Source organism: Quercus lobata, chromosome 9 (assembly GCF_001633185.2).
Source record: "Quercus lobata isolate SW786 chromosome 9, ValleyOak3.0 Primary Assembly, whole genome shotgun sequence".
NCBI classification, from domain to species: domain Eukaryota; kingdom Viridiplantae; phylum Streptophyta; class Magnoliopsida; order Fagales; family Fagaceae; genus Quercus; species Quercus lobata.
This window is the reverse complement of record NC_044912.1, coordinates 21,099,646-21,118,979: the sequence shown is the minus strand read 5'-3', so window position 1 is coordinate 21,118,979 and position 19,334 is coordinate 21,099,646. Positions and strand designations below refer to the sequence as shown.

The 19,334-nt window shown below is 36.4% G+C and overlaps 2 protein-coding genes and 1 long non-coding RNA gene across 4 annotated transcripts; 1 reads left to right on the top strand and 2 right to left on the bottom strand.

The window, feature by feature from the left end:
• Nucleotides 1–3,227: 3,227 nt before the first annotated feature.
• On the bottom strand, nt 3,228–8,379 carry LOC115962228 (dnAJ-like protein slr0093). 2 transcript variants are annotated; one of them, XM_031081128.1, is made up of 6 exons: nt 7,899–8,379; nt 5,549–5,647; nt 5,364–5,439; nt 4,733–4,806; nt 4,524–4,594; nt 3,228–3,547 (listed from the first exon to the last, which is right to left on the bottom strand). In XM_031081128.1, the coding sequence occupies exons 1-6, from the start codon at nt 7,926–7,928 to the stop codon at nt 3,505–3,507; spliced, it is 393 nt and encodes a 130-aa protein (XP_030936988.1). In that variant the 5' UTR covers nt 7,929–8,379; the 3' UTR covers nt 3,228–3,504. The 2 variants fall into 2 exon arrangements, with proteins under 2 accessions (XP_030936988.1, XP_030936989.1); XM_031081129.1 differs by having other exon boundaries at nt 5,570–5,647; nt 7,899–8,308.
• Nucleotides 8,380–11,142: 2,763 nt separating this feature from the next.
• Nucleotides 11,143–15,152, bottom strand: LOC115960865. Its single transcript, XR_004085245.1, has 3 exons — nt 15,022–15,152; nt 13,657–13,884; nt 11,143–11,761 (listed from the first exon to the last, which is right to left on the bottom strand). It is a non-coding gene; the product is annotated as an uncharacterized LOC115960865 (long non-coding RNA).
• An 870-nt stretch (nt 15,153–16,022) lies between these two features.
• On the top strand, nt 16,023–16,517 carry LOC115961379. The gene has a single exon (XM_031080371.1). It carries the CDS (start codon nt 16,023–16,025, stop codon nt 16,515–16,517), a length of 495 nt encoding a protein of 164 aa, XP_030936231.1.
• Nucleotides 16,518–19,334: the final 2,817 nt, after the last annotated feature.

Here is a 19,334-nt window from a genome sequence, read left to right as displayed (position 1 = left end):
ATCGAGCCAATTGGGTCTAGATTATTGCAAAGAACAAGACATACAAACTCATGGAGTCACGATGAGACACCATAGCAAAATGACTCATTTTTTATTAGTTTCCTATGCTCCAAATAGGTCATAGTTTTGGTTAAATTCCAAACCAATTGATTATTTTGCTTGAATTATATATAGTAAATATCTATTTTCCTCAATTGAAAATACCACTCTTGGGGGTTGAAATTCATTTGTTCAAATTACTATTTGTAAGGATTGAGAATGGTGCCTAGGCCCACCAAGAACCGTGGAAGCTAGCCCAAAAAGACTAAAACAATAAATTTGTTAGAGAGTGGGTCTAGTAAACAAGCTACCACGCTAATTAAGTGCAAGCCTTAAACATATTAGATCCAAGACAATAAGATTTAACACACAAACTGATGAAAATATCGCTCCTCAATCAAGTCTAAGGATGGGATGTTCTTGTATTGGTCAAGTTTATATGTTTACAAAGTGTTCTCTTTTTCTTTTCTTTTTTCTCCGATTTTCCTCCTCTATTTTTATGATAGCCATTTCCTTATATAGTCCTGTCACCATGCATTCCAACTCTCCACTTGTTCACTTTCTAGGAAATTCCTTGGATGCTTGTCCCATTAAGGCCTTCTTGGAAGCAATGAGAGGAGCTATGAGCTGGGATGACATTATTTAGGTGTCATTTCTCCATAAATGCAGCTAGTTTATTTGACGTAGTGCATTTAATGTGGTGGTGACAATCTCCTTCTCAAATATTTCTTCTTTCCGTTTTTGATATGGTTCTGCTACTTCCCCTTGTCCTTCCAAAATGGTTGACTCCCCAAATTCTTGAGGTGTCTTTGCTCCTTGAGAACCTTGGCTACAACACCAATCTTCTCCTTTCCCCTTGGTCATTTGGATTAGATATGCATGAACCCTTGAACCCTCCTTGGGTGTTCCTTTGTCCTCAGTCAAGGCCCATAACCCGAAAAACGTGCTCAAACCACTTGCCCTCGCACCATTCATATAGAAATTTTTTCTAACTTTTAATTAATTTTCCGAATGAAAAGATAAGTCATATAAAATAACCATTTTCTCCAGTAATTTTATCATGTTGGAAGTGATCTAAGGCAATGAAAGCACAATCCCCACACACACAAGAAAGAAGAAGCTCGTTTTGGCATATAATGCGCCAACTTGTTTTTTTTTTTTTTTCGTTCGTTCTCGAGTTCTTTTTATTTTAGATCATTTTCAACTCATTGAAGATTTATTTTTGGTACACTTGTAATAGATTATTAGGATCCAAACATACAAGATAGATCACCGACTTTGACCATTTTGTCACTTTCAATCTGCATTGACATTTTCTTTATCTTTTTTTTCTTTTTGAAATTTCAGAATTGACATATTCAGTGGTATCGGCCGCAAGTTTTGTCAACAACAGGAATCGGCATTAAAATATAGGAGAAACAGATTCGTTAAATAGTGAGGTGACTAGGTGAGGTAGACTAAAAAATATCTTCTATTTTAATAGACGAAAACTATATCGATATCTTTCATACCGTGTAATGGAAAATTATACAATGACCGTTGCTGCATTTTATACATTACTTACTATTTCTTCTATTTCCTTTTACACGTCTACATTTTGTCGTTATTGCATAGGATTTTTCAATTTCTTCAACAGGCAGCATCAACGCAACCTTATAATATTAAGCATTACACATGACCTTCAGCCACTATTATTGAACGCTAAATATTGTTGATGATGGCTTGGCTTGGCCTAACTATCGTGTGGTAGGTATCAGTGACAGTGATTATGTTGCTTGTTTATTGACAAAATGTATTATCAGTAATTGAATATTCTCATTCAACTATTACAGTTGTTGAGTCCTACATTCAAACATAATCAAGAACCCAAAAAAATAAAAAGCAAGCAAAAAAGGCATTCGTACTCAGACCAACCAGGAGAAAATATATTAAATTTTAGACACGTTCACAGACATAGAGATACATGCAAGATCAAACATGTGTAGAAAAGGATGTCTGGAATACTGTAAATCTGCATAATTCAATAGCGTTTTTGCATAGCATTGAAATGGAAGATATGTTATTACCATCCTTTTGGTTTAAGAATCTATTATCCTTTTCTTCTTTTGGGAAATAATAATAAGAGGTTTTACATGAATAAAATTGACAATTAATTGAAACTGGAGTGGTGGTGGGTTAAATAGGATTAGAATCTTCTCCACCAAATAAGAAATAAGAACTGATTTAAAATAATATATCATTAAACTTACCTATGAATTTATTGACTACCAAACCCTTCTCATGAAGTGTACATGAAGAGGATCATCTACTAGGAAAATGTGAGTGTTGACATATAAAACCACATCACAGGATCTACCAATGAAGTCAGTTAATACCTTGATTCCCATAATAATCGGATAACACTCTCTATTCCTATGAAATGGAATACTCTCCAGTTCAAATAAAATGAAAATGATCCTTTTCTAGGTGGATATAAGTGTTGGTCTATAAAATTAAATCGCAAGATCTGCCAGTAAAGTCACAGTTCACTTCATTCCCATTATTGACCAAGAGAAAACACACACATAAACCTCTCACGATTTGCTTTTGAAATAGTGTCCAAAATTTAAAGGTAAATATGGTATCATGTTATTTAAAAATGAAATATAATTTTTTTATGTGATGACATGAAATTCAATAAGACGCAACATTAAGTACAATTTAAAATTCACGAAAAATAAAATTTCTTCATAAAATGAATCGATCCCCTCTCCTTTTTAAAGCAACTGAAGTAGATTTATTGTTGTCTATTTTAGTTATTAGGACTATGGAATCATTCTTTTCTTTATGATGTCATTGTCGAGTATCATGCCCATGGAACCAAAGTTCTTGACACTTCTGAAGACTGCTCCATAGGATGTCACTCCTACACAACCCAAATTCCTAGCAGAATGACAGCAACTCTTGGTGCCTTCCCTACTTTTAGACTAGGAGCTTCATTTGTTTAGAGTAGATTTCATTTGATAAGGGCAAACCAATTTGGTTATTGTATGCAGACCATACTACAAGCTTAATGAGATGATATAAATAATCTCATCCCATCATTTAGCCACAATAACCATCTCTCTCTCTCTCTCTCTTCTTTCTTTCTTTTTTTTTTTTTTTGGGGGGGGGCGGTTAGGGGTGGGAGTGACCAACACACATACAACTCACATCCAAATGAAACAGCCTTTAAATCATGAGTAATCATTTTACACTCTCATTTTGACCCATATTGATCTAAAATTACAAATTGGATCAGGTCTATATTCAAGTACATAAGCATATAGGAGCCGGGTGTGCATATTAATAACTCTAATCAGCTAAGATTTCATACAGAAAATCTGTAACAACATATACAGAACTATCAGACTTATTACATATACCAGCATGTCAAAAGAATTGATTAGGAAAGCAAATTGTAAAGTTGGAAATGGATTCCAAACCTCATTTATCTATTAAGTCATCAGTTTCCATCAGTTGCTGTGTCCTGCATTAGTATACAGGAATTATAAGTAACTACACAAAATTGATAAAACTACAAAAGATTCCAAAGTATATATATTGGGCAGGCACATCTGCTGAATCTAATTTACACAAGAAGACACACGTGTTGAACAAAATATCAATCAATGATTCTAATACGGACATTGGATACAATTTTTTCTAGCAATGATACTGTTTAGGGAATGAGATCAAAATTTGGAGGGAAAACAGCCAACAAAATCAAGAGACAACATCATAAAGAGCAAAAGAAATTAGGAAAATGTTTTCATAATGTGAATAAATGGATGCAAGCTCTAAAAAGGCATCAAAGAGGTCAGAAGGACATGATCAACAGTAAAGATAGGGCAGTCCTTTCATGCTTGGGTACATGTAGGGTAGGGCTACCACACAAGGGGAGACCAGCATTTGTCACCAGAAGTATGAGGTGTGCTTTGCTTCTTCTATAAATGGCTTGGAGGGCATGTCCTAGAGTAAGCCACTCTGTCTGAAGATAGAGTCCTTCCATTTTTCCAAAACTTAGATATGCAGGAGTTTTTTTTGAAAGGATGGCAACTCTATTGGAACCATTCCAAGAACTTGGACAGACATTTCTAATGAATTAAAAGCAAACAACATATCTAAAAGAAAAAAAGGTTAGGATTTACAATATATTGCTTTTAGAGTGTCCATTTTAAAAAAACATATCGTGAACTGCATTATGATTTTTATAACATTGTAAAAGCAGTTATTGATTTTAAAAAGGAAATAATTCTTAATTCTTCTTCAGGGTTAATATCTTGATTCTTGACAATTAAAAGAACTGCACATATCTTGACATTCCAGATACTCAACATCAGACAACACACACACACACAAACAAAAAGTTAGTAAACAAACGCAGTCTTTCATCATAGTCATTGATCAAATAATTCAGCACCCTGTTGAACAAAGCTAATTTTAAACATTAATTAAAATATTACCATATAGCTGTCTGACTAATACCAAGCCCATTACAGGTAAGTATCATTCCTTTAAATCTAGCAAGATATTCCTGCATACAAAGGGTAGAATGTCCCAGATAGTCAGCATGCAACATTAATAATCAGTACCAAGGGGGCCTTGAAAACAACCTAAACAAGTGTAAGTTGACATATCTAGACCTGATAATATGATTTTTCCATTTTCTTACCCGCAGAGTATACTTATCAACCTCATAGATTCCACTTAGATCATAGTCAATTCGTTTAGCAGGATCACTCAAAACTGCAAAAGAAATTAAGACGTAATATTATACTACTTATTTTGTACAATTATATTAATGCATGATCTAAAACCAAAAATGCTATAAAGAACATATAACATTTTTTTGATAAGTATAAAGAACATGTAACATTGCTGTACTTTCTTCACATCAACAAAAGAAGTGATGGATAATTCAGGACCAAAATATATATTATTCAATATTTTTTATTGAATAATAGTCTGATGTACAGAGAAATACAATCTTCTTTTAAAGAGAGAAGTGGGTCCCATGATCTTGAAATTAAATATATGACAATAACCAGAAAGGAATTAGTTTAGCATTTTTAATGTTGTAAACAATCAGACATCCAATAGTTCAATATCACAATCAAAGATCTTGATCTCCGAATGAGCACTAGTCAGGGACTGTTTCACTAGATTTCAAAAATATTTTTCAGGACTCTTGAAGATTCTAAAGATGAGAGACCAAGAAGATTTCGAAGGGTAGCAAATGCTGTAAGTGGACTCAGCAGACTAAAACCAATGCAGACCATTTCATTTGTATCCATAAGAATTACCTCTGTAAGCTTCATTGATCTCTTGGAACTTTGCAGTAACAGCACTGTCACCCTTGTGCTTGTCAGGATGCCACTTCTGTATAACCCACAGAATCATGTAGATTTCCTCAGTGTAATGTTGCATTTAGTGAAAGAAAAATTTGACCCTATAGAAATGAAAAAAATAACACTATTCAAGGAGCTACCAGAAAAGAAAGATGACCAACCAGTGCAAGCCTTCGGTAATTTATTCTGATCTTCTCATCAGTTGCATCATAATCAACCTCCAAAACTTTGTAATAATCCTTCAAACAAGTAAAGCCCGCCATCAAATATAGATCAAACATCTGAGTTAAATCTACAATCCCAATCCCTTGGAAACAAGTCATGTAAATTTGAACCACAAACATCTTGTAAGATGATAAAAATCTTTTAGATGTGTTGCCTGAAGGCCCTAAACCCACCATTAAGGTCCTATCAGAAGCTCTGAAAATAACTTTGAGCTAACAATGTGAATTTAATGAATGGTCTAATTGTAGTATTTCAAGTTCCAGGAAATCAAAGTTCTGATAGCATATATGCAAAGCATTAGAATAATCGTGCTTCCTATTTCACTTTCTACTAATTATTTCATTGCCAGGAAGATCTCCCTGTAAAGACCTTCATTGTGGCATGCTCTATCTCCGAGATACATGCATTGCAACTATACCCATACCTCTGCACACTACCAATCTTGTAGACAGTATTCACAAAGAAAGGTTATCTGCATTTGCTGATTTCCTAGTACTCGACATTGTGGTATGCACATCAGGAGAAACAAAATACTATACTGATTCAATAAAAAATGTATTTAACTTCAAAGAGGACTAAAAAGCAAGAACCATAGCAGGTTGAGTTTGGGTCAGTTACTTATATACTTAATTATTTCTTACATGACATTTCTTCTTGTAAATAGCAAAATTGAAGCAATTCAGAGATATTTGTTTCATCAACAATTTATTGCTTCAAATCATTATTGCAATAAAAACTACCTCATAATGCTCCACATATGTGATTTATAAAGTCCTACACCTGTCATATCATATTTAAGAGTAATTATTGTGATTTGGGACTAGTGGAAGTGCATTTGCAGGATCAAGGAATATAAACATCCCCACAAGACAATAATATTTAACGTGGTTTGACCAACTCCAAGCCCATATCCATAGGCAATGCCAACCAAATTCCACTATCAATAATCTAGATTAAAATCACTCTCAACCAAACCTCACAAATCAGACTCAGAGACTCTCACAAACTAGGCTTACAAACCTTACAAACACAAACATAAACAAAACCTCACTCACAAACCTCATGTACAAACTCAATGTCAAAACCCTAATACAGCCAATGATGCTCCCACACTAACCAAAAAAAAAACTCTCAATTCGCAAAACAAGCATCGTTCAACCTAAAAAATCTACCAAACTACTCTTCCAAGAAACCCACTAATGTTCTTCAAAGAGTCTTCCCCACTCCCCCATATGAGTCTTGGGCAAAATCCACCCAACATTATGTTATTATTCTCATCCATGAACCAAAGCTGCCTGTATTAGCAGATAACATAGGTTTAGTTACTCACAAATGTATTTTTACTGTATAACCTTTTTTTTTTTTGGCATGAAACTGTCTAACTTAATGTTAAATGATCATTACTTCCATTAAGATCCTGGCTCACAATATGTAGTCTAGACCTACAAAAAGCAGGCCTACCTGCTCTATCCTTGAACCAAAAAATTTATAGGGGAGAACCAATTTACTGTCAATCTTTTTTTCCTTACAATAAGTGGAGGTGGGGGTATTTGAACCCAAATTTTTTCCCATAGAAAGAAACAAGTAATGCCATTGAGCTACAATGCTCATGTTGACAATGAACCTCTATCCCTTAGCATTTTTTTTTTAACAGTAAGTTAGATACACCGCCAGTGGGCCTTGAACCCACAACCTCAACATGCACCCGATCCCATTCTTGTAGGAAAGGAAGTGCCATTTCATAGCTCATTGGCTCTTCTTCTTTTAGCATTTCACAATTCCAATCACAGGTTTGATTCTTGAAAGGTTCATTGGGTGTTCTGCTGACAAAAGCTCAGCAACTATTTACATATTTTGCAGTGATTTGGCTACCCCATAAGGGCACCCATTGAAACAGTCTATACCCAAACTATAATAGACCCAATTGAGACAGTCTCCACCATACGCAGAAAGCATTGAAACAGCACCCCTCTATTGATAACTGAGAAAACTACAGAACACACACACATAATGGAAATCAAACTACCCAAAAAGTTTCACTTTTTTCTTTTGCTTTCTCATCTTTCTTCAGCTACCAAACAGAGCAACAACAATAACAACAGCCCAAAAAAATGAAAACCCAGAAGCAAAATCCTAAAATAATTACAGGAATCATGACCAAGTACTAGAATAAAATCATTGCATCACAGAAAAATAATTACACACACGCAAAGAAACATAAGGAAAGAAAAGAAACAGAGAAGTGGGTCAGGAAAATTTGGATACCTTTGGGGTGGTATTATGATTGACCTCCATCTACTGGGTTGGTATGTACAGTACAGATTCCTCTCTATATTTCATTTGAGAAGTGCAAGCTAATTACAATTAGCTCTTTATTCAGCTGAACACATAGATATGAATATCGTATACCCTTTGAAATCAATAAAATTTAAGAGAAAAAATCAGAAGGATTTTTGGGCTTTGTGGTGGATTTTTGACGGGAAAAAGAGAGATGAGTGGAGCTTTCAATGCCACAACTTGTATGGATTTTGATATCAGATTTTGTGTCTTTTCTTTCTTTCTTTCTTTCTTTTTTTTTTTTTTTTTTTTTTTTCTCTCTAATTCTTTGCGTGAAAAATATAGCCAAATCCTGCACGTAAAATTTTACTGGGGTTTTTGTAAAACATTCATGGAGAGAAAAAAAAAAAACAAAAACAAAAAAAGATAAAATATGACAGAATTACGGTTTAAAGAGAATCTTCTGGTCTATTTTAGGGGAAGAAAAAATCTCTGAACCGGTTTGTAATAAAATAGCTGGAATTCCCTTCTGATCAAATCATGATCCAAGTATGTTTTTAGTTGTATCCTTATCCATTTAATGGGTCAGGTGACTTCCTTAAACTACTCGGTAACAGTGTTATGCAAAACAATTTAGCTATTTGTGGGGTAAACTAAAATAATTTTATAAAATCTTAAATTAATGAAAAAATTACATTATTACATGATTTGTTTTTATATGACTTCAATTTGTATTACAATTTGATGAAGAAGTCATTGCTTGAATGTGCAATGACTTACGAAAAATTTGTCAAACAGTTTTAGATATTGCAAAAAAATAACTCAAAAATTCAGATATTAAAACTTTTGAAAGACAAAAAAATATTAAAGAATTAGATGATTTACTGTTTAGAAATTATTGAAACAAAACAAAATATATATGACTAAACAATAGAGAAATATAAGAGAAAGATATGTTATATTAAAAAAAATAATTCATGACTATAACTATTGAAAGGAATCAAAAGATTCAGAACTTATAAATTATATATATATGTGTGTGTGTGTGACTACACAAATTCAAATGTTAAAACTTCTAAAATGCCAGAAAAGATATATAATTAAAAAATAAATTATTGAAACAATTCAAAAAATATGACTATTCAAAAGAGAAATATAGGGTATGTTTGGATACCGCTTATTGCTGAAAATTAAAAACTAAAAATACTATAGCAAAATAATTTTTAAATGTGTGAATAGTGTCGTGGGACCTAGTTTTAACTTAATATTTGTTGAAATCCGTACTTGCGGGTCCCGTGAATAATGTACGAGATCTATAAGAAAAACGCTAAATGCAAGGAGTTTTATTTTTCAATGCAATCCAAACTCAACCATAAGAAAAAGAAAAGTCCATAAACTCATAAAGCAATAAGTTTTAAATTTTAATGGGTCTAAACTTTAAACAAACTTTATCAGCATGTGGCCCACGCTAAAAAATGTTGAGCAAGAGCCCAAGTTGAAATAATGAAAGCCATACATTCTCTTGATATATCGTATATAAGCTTTTTGTCAAAGAAATTAACATACTTTCGTGTCGTGAGGTAAAACAAGTATATAAGCTTTTTGTCAAAGAAATTAACATACTTTTGTGTCGTGAGGTAAAACAAAGACATATGCAGTAGCAGTAACCTTAAATTTCAATTATTACAAACTTTTTTATCTTGTAAAAAACGGCTAAAAAGAGTTTGGTGATTCATGTATAAAAATTACTTTTTAAAAAATACATGAAAAACCATAATATCTATATATATATATATATATATTTTTTTTTACAAAGTAGAGGAGAAGAAAATAATAGAAGAAGAGCTCATACTTCTACTTGGCTTTGAAAAAAAAAATTGGGATTTGCACTGCTTTTATAATGTTCATGATTAACCTCGCAAATTTGGAAATAAATTATTAACTTTCGAGTTTAAGTTGAATTATCAACCTTTGAGTTTAAGTTGAATTTGTTATAGAGATAGAGTTTCACTCTTTGTTTAATTTGGACTAAACAAAAATAATTTTGTTTTAAAAAATGATAATGATGAGTTTGAACTTAAGTTGGACTTGTTAAAGAGATAGAATTTTACTCCTTGTTAAGTTTGTACTAAATACAAATAATTTTATTTTAAAAAAATAATAATGATGTGGCAAGGTCTGGAGAGATCAATAAAAAGTCAAAAGTTTTGGTTTTATCTATATATATATATATATATATATATATAGATAGATAGATAATATATGCGAATAATCTTATATAAATCTTCACTTGATAAGTTAGAGGAGATTCTTAAAACTCTATCCTTTGAATTATTATTAACTCAACAAATCGTGCGTTTCTCCAAAAAAAAAAAAAAAAAAAAAAAAAAAAAAACCAGCAACTCGAGCAATGTATTAATATAATATAGTTAAAAAAAAAAAATTTATTATAGTTACTAATAGGCATTATAATAAATAAATGACAGTGTATATAAAAATAAATATTCTACAATTAAGAATTTATTGTAACTGTATTTGTATATAGAATTATATATATTCTAATATTAAAAAAAAAATGATGTTTTAAGATTCTAAAAGATGGTTTAAATATAGAATGAAATTTAAATTTAGTTAGAAAATGCATATTAAAGTTATAACGTATTAAATTGTGAATGCTCAAAAGCTTATATGAAAAAATGCAACATGGTAGTGGTAACCGGTAACCACCCACCTATTAGGCCGGATGATGGTGAAATGTCCCCCCCCCCCCCCCCACAAGCCTTTGAGCTTGGGGGCTGAGAGAGGGTCAAGGGGAGCACTTTAGGATAGATTTCTAATTGGTTAAAAAAAAAAATACAATGAGTTAAACTAAAAGTTAAATGTCTTATGTTTTATATAGATTTTAAAGGTAAATTATTATTTTCATCCATAATTTTTAGATTGTGTGTCAATTTGGTCTCTAACGTTTCAAATATATCAATTTACTTTCTAAACTTTTGGTATTGTGTCAAATAAGTTCATGTTGTTAAGTGATATATGTAAAATGGTGACCTTGCTAATAGCTAACATAAGATATTATTTTCGTCACATCGACTGTCATGTGTATTGTCATGTTAGCCTAATCTATTATATATAATATGACCACAACTTTTTGTGCTATAACTCTGATGTGACAGATGATGCGTAGTAAAAAAAAATATGATGAGTTCATATAAAGTTAATAGGCAGTCATTCAAAGGTTGCCACCTCAAAGTTGTAAGAAATGCTGTGAGTCTAGTATTAATTGCATTTGAGAAGCATGAAAAGAAAACTAGATTCTAAAGTAGAATCTCAAAAAAATAATTTATCGACACTACTTTATGCACTTCAGGGGTCCAGTGTTGTACCCAGACTTACATGGCTTGCCCCAAGGAGTAAGAGAACACCTTCCATGATTCCCACTACTCTTGCTTCTACCCTCGCCTCCACCATGAGGATGATCTACTGGATTCATAGCCACTCCTCGAACTACTGGTCTTCATCCCAACCACCGGCTTTGCCCAGCCTTCTTGAGCTTTCGAGCCCCATGGCTTGGGTTTGACACCATACCAATTGTGGCTCGACATCGTGAATCAATCAACTTCTCAGCACCTGAAGGCATTTTAATTAAACAGTATCTAGACGTCGGCTCTTTCAAGATCTTTGCATAAGTTCCTGCAGCTCGAACTAGCTTGCCACCTTGACCCGGGTTGACCTCAATGTTGTGGATCATTGTTCCAATAGTGGCATACAACTCCCAATTTGTGAATTTATGTCAAGATGAAGAATCTGGTTCATCATGCTCTCACCCAAACTATGAGTGCCAACTACATCTATGAAAATTGAAACAAAGAACAATAAGATTTTGTACAAAAAATTTGCATTCTGATAGTTTCATAAAGCAATGCACTCATATAGAATTAAGCCCAATACAACTAGCAAGGCTACTTAGAGCATCCACAGCAGGTGTGGTAAATGTGCCAAATGCCAAATATTTGGCACATTTGCCACACCAAACACTAAAAACACCCCTTTATCAGATGTGTTAAATGTACTAAACTTTTACAACATGCTACAGTACCATCACAATTTTAGCACAGTATGGATAGATGTTGAATAATATATATTATTATTTTATTTTCGTTTTCTCTCTCCTCATCACAGATATCACTCTCTCTCCGTCTTCTCATCTCTGTATTCTCTATTCGTCTTCCACAACACGCCAATCACCAATGGCCGCCACTCAACGCCGCCGATCTCACCAAAGACCACCACTTGACACCGCCGTTCATCTGTCTTCTCTATTCCGCTTCGGGTTCTTTTTTTTTTTTTTTTTTTTCCTTTTTTCTTTTTTCCGTTCACTTTTTTTGGCTGTGGTTTGATGGGTGGGTTCGGGTTGTGGGTTATGGCGGTGGGTGGGTTGAGATGGGCAGATCGGTGGGGGGTGGATTCGGGTTGTGGGTTATGGCGGTGGGCGAATCGGTGGTAGTGGGTAGGTCGACTGGTGGGCGAATCAGTGGTGGTGCCCATCTTTGTTCTGATCTGTTTTTGTCTTTGTTTTTCTGTTTTGGTGGTGGATCAGCGGCGGTTGATTTTGGTGGTTGTGGTTTTTTTTTTTTTCCTAGTGATTGTGGCCGCAACAATTTTTCTGGTTGTTATTGTTGTTGTTGCAGTGGTGGTTGATGATGATTTCTGATTTTTGATCTGTTTTTGTCTTTGTTTTTCTGTTTTGGTGGTGGATTCGGCGGCGGTTGTGGGTTGATTTTGGTGGTTGTGGTTTTTTTTTTTTTTTTTCTCTGGTGATTGTGGCCGCAACAATTTTTCTGGTTGTTGTTGTTGTTGCAGTAGTGGTTGATGATGATTTCTGATTTCTGATCTATTTTTGTCTTTGTCTTTCTGTTTTGGTGGTAGATTCGACAGCGGTTGTGGGTTGATTTTGGTGGTTGTGGTTTTTTTTTTCCTGGTGATTGTGGCGGCAACAATTTTTCTGGTTGTTGTTGTTGTTGTTGCGGTGGTGGTTGATGATGATGATAAATGAGAATAAAACATCTGACAAATGAGATGTTGTAAAATGATGTGGTAAAATAATAAAGTAGGCTTTTGATGTTTCAAAATGACATTTTTTTTACAACGTCTGCTGTGGATGCTTTTAGGTTGAATTCTTAGTCTCTTCACTTTGAAAATGCCAAACTGGCTTCTCACAACTATGACTGAAAATTTGACTTAAGTAGAACTAATTTCCCAAGAAACAAAGCAACAATAATATTGAAATTCCAAAATTTCTTTAAATTTGCAGCAACCAAGCAGAAACTTGGATTCAAAGCCCCAAATGAGATTTATACAGAAATTTGACCAAGAAAATTAGAGTTCATCACATATTCAGAATTAAAAATAGTAATAAGAATAATAATCAAATTCTTATTCTTTTTGCCATTTTCTTTGTAACCAAACAGTAAATTTGACCCAAAAAAAGGATTCAAATTTTAAGTTTCCATTCTCTCCCTCAGTTTCTCTCAACAACCAAACACCAACTAAGCTTAAAAATTTGGGGGAAAAATAATTCATTCCTATTTTCGCCCTCAGATTTCTCAGCAACCAAGCACTAAATACACTTAAAAAAAAATAAAAAATAAAAAATCCTGTCAATGTAGACAGTTTTCTCGGCAACCAAACACAGAGAGAGAGAGAGAGAGAGAGAGAGAGAGAGAGTTGTGGAAAAGAAAAGTACCAGAGGAAAAATTGCAATGAGAAGCAATGTTGTTGTGGGCAGATTGGCGGATCGTAGAATGGACGAGGTTGTTGAAGAAGCTCGCTGAAGAGCCATTGATCAAAGCCCTCTAGGGTTTAGGATTGTTTGATTTTGCCTGTTGTACTCAAGGTTGTCAGGATGGGAATCCTACGCAGGATTAGTGAGAGGGGTTCGGGAATCGGATCAGGGACCATAAGATTCTACTTTCTGGTTAACAAAACACCAATGATTATAATCTTCATAATATGTTAAGGAAACATTGGAAAAAAGTAAATTTTGACACAAATTACTAATAAAGGGCAAGTCTTGCTAACTACCAAATAACAAATACTTGAACAAATTTCATAGTTCAAAGTTACAACTTACAAATACAAATTTCTAACTTCTAACACCACAAACATACACATAAACAACACAAAGCAAATATCAGCATTTCAAACAAAGCCACAAGCATACTAAATCATCTAAACCAAGGTCATTGTAACATTGAATGTTTTCCATTGTAACATTGAATGTTTTCCTCATAAGGGGGTTGATCATCATAAAATACATTCTCATCTATGTCATTTTTAGCACCCAAATCATCCATGGGATAATCACCAAAATCCCTTGATGCATTTGGAGGTTCATTGGCATCACCATAATCAGTTGCAATTGCTGCAAATAATGCATGAATATGACACCCCAAGTTACAAATTCATCAAATCTTTGTATTAAAACTCGGGTCCAAAAAAAATCAAATCTTTTAAAACACCAACATATAAATACCAAAATTTTTTTTTCACAATATATCTACATGGCATAATGCCATCCATGTCAGTGAAGTCCGGGCATCTTAGCACAGTGGTGGGGAATTGGGTTCAACTCTAAATCAAGAAAATCAGAACATACCAACCGTCAAAAACTTTGAATTCAGTAACACACATTCAGATTATATAAACTGCACAACAACCAAGGACTCACTGCACCCTACTCAATTGCATCAAACTATAAAACAAAAGCTGAAGAAGCCATTTTTACACAAATACATGCTTCATTGTTTTAAACGGCAATAATACTAATAAAAACTAAAAAGACCCCAGAAACCAAATGAGCTGACGTATCACAAATAAGCAGAGAAACAGAAAAAAAGGCGCAAACTTTACAGTTTTATTGATAAGCAGTATTGCAAACAATCAGAATGGAACAATAATCATGAACAAATCAGATAAATTCAAGTAATCATGACATGAACAAACCCAAAGAAATCATTAAAAAAAATCCAAAAAAATGGGAAAATATTAACAAATCAACAGCGGAATTTGAAGGAAAAAAAAAAAAAAAAAAAAAAAAAAAAAACCTCACAGGCACTGTGCCGTCAGAGACCCTCGTCTCTCTGTTCTGAGAATGGAATTTCAGATTTTCTCTTTCTTTTTCTTTTTTTTTGGATTGTAAATTTTCAGATTTTAATGATGTTTTGGGCTTGGCTCAAAAACCGCTCAGCAGACTTGTTTTCAGTAATCACTTTGGGCTCGAATATTGGAGGCCCGAAATAACAAGAAAAAGAGTTCATTTTGTGTTGTACTATCGGAATAGGATTGCGATTGTACACAATCCTACTTGTTTCCACCTCCCATATAATAAAAATGTCAGAAACACAAAAATTTATATAATTTGTCACGTGACAAATTATGAGTGGTGAAGGTGTGAGTTCACATGGACTCGCCTCTTTTTCTTCACCACTCGCAACTTACCATTTGATGAATTGTGGTTAAAATTATGTAAGTTTTTGTGTTCCTAACATTACTCTCTAGATGAACCTAGATCAACCCAAATCAATTTCAAGAAGTAGGATCATAGGATCTAGGATCTTGTATTGATAACCATGGTCCATGGTTCTACTTGTTAGAACTTGTTTGAAGATGGAGCCCTTAACGATGTCATTTATGCATTAAGTTGTCCTCATTATTATTATTATTATTATTATTACTATTATTTTTCTCTTCAAGATATACTAATATTTATGCATGAATGAGAATAAGTTACTTTTGTTTTGTTTTTTTGTTTTTGGTAAATATTATACTATTTGATAACTTTTTATTAAATTAATATTATATAAATCACACACACAAATTACGTTATAGGATTACCTGTTCTCTTTATTCTCAAAACGCATTTCAAATTTTGTGTGTTAGACTATAGTGTTCACTAATATGGTCAATCAAAGGGTGAGCCCTGCTTCTCACCAAGGGTGAGCTTTTACTTACTCTCCTTTCCTGGACAGTGATATCTCAGGGAAGCCGAGTACCTTGTCTCACCACAATTTCCTCCCTCATTGTCTCCCCTTGTACTCCCTTGCTCCATTGATGGATCTCGACGTCATAGAGCGAATCCATCACATCACCCTGACATCGGAAGAGGATCAACCTATTCCAGTTAGGGCGGTCCACAGGGAGAAGATCCTCGAAGAATATTCCCTCAGCCTCATAGGGAAGTTCTTGTCTACACGCCCTGTAAACCTGAAGGCTGCAAAGAACATCTTACGATCGGAGTGGAAACTTGGAAGTGACCTGAAGATTATTGACGTGGGAAATGGGTTGCTTCAGTTTAAGTTCACATTGGAGAGCCAACTGCAATGGGTCTGGGATAATGGTCCGTGGAGCTTTGACAACAATATCCTGGCCCTACAGAGATGGGAGAAGGGCCTAACAGTCAGGACGGTAGTTTTCAAGAGCCTGCCAATGTGGGTTCAAGTATGGGGCTTACCTTTTGACCTTATCAATGAAGAGGCGGGATTGGATATCGGGCGTGGGCTCGGGTCTGTTGTGGAAGTGGACTGTAGGGCACTTGCCTCAGACTAAGCAAGATTCCTGCGCATTCGGGTGGAGATCCCGCTGGAGCAACCGTTACGGAGAGGAGGCCAGATTGTAAGCCCAGAAGGGGACCGGGTTAAGGTGGCTTACAAGTACGAGAGACTTGTGGGCCTGTGCTTCCAATGTGGCTATGTGGGCCACGAAGCAGCCAGGTGCACCCACCCGTTCGACAGTGCATCCGCGAACAGACCTTACGGGGATTGGCTACGAGTGGGCACAAAAACCAAGTCCGACGGTTCGCGTGGAAGCACCGACAACCCGCCGCACCAAAGTCCAGCGCAGCCGTCCCTTGCACGGGTTACCGAGAACCCACCCGTTGCAGCTACAGTTGGTGACCCCAAGGCCAGGTTTTCTGGTGCGGACAAGACAGGTCCTTCTGTAAATACTGCAACGCCGCAAATCACGAAAAAAACATCTACTCGCCCTGACACCTTGAAGCCAGACACTACTGTGATGGACCATACACCAATACACCTCTGCCAAGCATAGGGCAGCTCGCATCATCATGAAAAGGTGCCTGGCCTCGGCCAACCACAGGACAACTCGCATCATCATGAAAAGGTGCTTGATTTTCCGGCGGTGAACCTTGTTAGTGTGCCTATCTCATACGGATTGGAAGAAGATGAAATAAATGAGGGTCACATGACTAGGCGCACTCTAACAAACACCCCACGAAGCTTTGCATGGGACACAGGAACAAGTGGAAATAACATGCAAACAGTACCTACGTGCAAAAAAACTACATGGGTCCAAAGGAAAAAAATTAATAAAGATCCAGTGGTCCTACACGATTGGGTAGGGAGAAAAAGAGCAAATCCAGACCACCAAAAAAATGAGTTTGAAGGAAACATAGTGAACACCAAAAGGCATAAAGGCTGGACCGAAGCTACTAACCCACCTCTCCCATTGGCGGCGGCTGCATCCCAACCCCGCCAGTAACCATGATTATCATGAGTTGGAACTGCCAGGGGCTTAGGAACCGCCGGGCAGTTCAGATACTTACTGACCTGGTGAGATCAATGCTGGTTGTTCCTAGTGTGCTGCGTAGTGGTGGGTTGGCGCTCCTTTGGAAAAGTGAGGTGATGGTAGACACTCAAACCTACTCCCCTAACCACATCGACGTCCATGTTTTTTCCCCTCTGCATGCTTTGTGGAGGTTGACTGGAGTGTATGGCCACCCTGAAGAGAGGCTGAAAAATGAGACTTGGCATTTGCTTAGGCACCTACGGGCACGAGCCTCACTCCCATGGGTTTGCATTGGCGATTTTAATGAAATACTTTGCTCGGAGGAGAGGAACGGGCAAATCCCAAGGCCGCTTCAGCCCATGCAGGACTTTCAAAGCGCTCTCCTCCACTGTGGGTTGGTGGACTTAGGCTTTCAAGGGTACAGGTATACGTGGAGGAATAGGAGGCATGGGGTTGCCTTTGTGGAGCAACGGCTAGATAGAGCGTGTGCATCGGAGGAGTGGCATGACCGTTACCCTCAGTCAAAAGTGATTCACACATCAGCAGCGTACTCAGATCATGACCCCATCCTCCTAAATACCGAGCCCACTCTTACTCGGCGCCAGCGCAGAAGGAAATTGCAAAGGTTTGAAGAAAGGTGGGTGGCTCACCCCGGGTGTGAGGAATGTGTTAGGTCCTCTTGGGTTCAAACTCAGCATTCTGGTAGCCCTATGTTCTGTCTGTTCGAGAAAATCAAACGGTGTAGGATGGACCTGGTTGTGTGGGGAAGAAACACTTTCGGGAATACCCGGGATCGTATAAATGCCAAGCAGGGGGAGCTGGAGGACCTGATGTTAACAGGGTACAAGGAGAATCTGGATAGGATTCACGAAGTCAGAAAAGAGATTAGTGAGCTAATGCACCACGAAGAAGTGTTCTAGCGCCAACGTTCTCGCTCCATCTGGATTCCTGCTGGTTACAAGAACACAAAGTTTTTCCACTAGCGGGCGAGCTATAAGAGACGTAAGAATACTATCGAGGGTTTATATGATGCTGGTGGGGTGTGGCGTACGGACACGGGAGAGATAGCAGGCATCGCGAAGGAGTATTATAAAAGTTTGTTTACTGCCTCGTGTAATCTCAACACTGAAGCGGTGCTGGCTTTTGTTGACAGGGTGGTCACCGGAGACATGATAAATGACTTGGTTCGTCCATACCCAGCTGAGGAGGTTCGGATAGCCCTGTTCCAAATGCACCCATCTAAGGCTCCCGGTCCAGATGGAATGTCTCCCTTCTTCTTCCAAAAATTTTGGCACATTGTGGGACAGGACGTTACTGGGGCAGTGCTATCAGTCCTACACTCGGGGAGGTATTTGCAAAAAATGAACTATACATACATAGTTCTTGTCCCCAAAAAAAATGGCCCCCAGTATATCACGGAGTATCGCCCCATCAGCCTGGGTAATGTGGTATCAAGGCTTATTTTGAAGGTTCTGGCAAATCGGGTGAAGTCCATGTTACCATGCATCATCTCCGACGCCCAGAGTGCGTTTGTGCCGGGGAGGTTGATCTCAGGCAATACTACGGTTGCATTTGAAATGGTGCACAAGATGAGGAATCGTAGAAAAGGGAAGGTTGGGCACATGGCTGTCAAGCTAGATATTAGCAAAGCCTACGATAGGGTGGAGTGGGAATTCCTTGAGAAAATCATGTTGAAGCTTGGGTTCCCGGTGTAATGGGTGAATCTTGCAATGTCAACAGTACGTACTGCTTCATATTCAGTCATCATAAACGGCAAGCCGTGTGGCTATATAAATCCATCAAGGGGCATTAAGCAGGGTGACCTGTTGTCGCCTTACC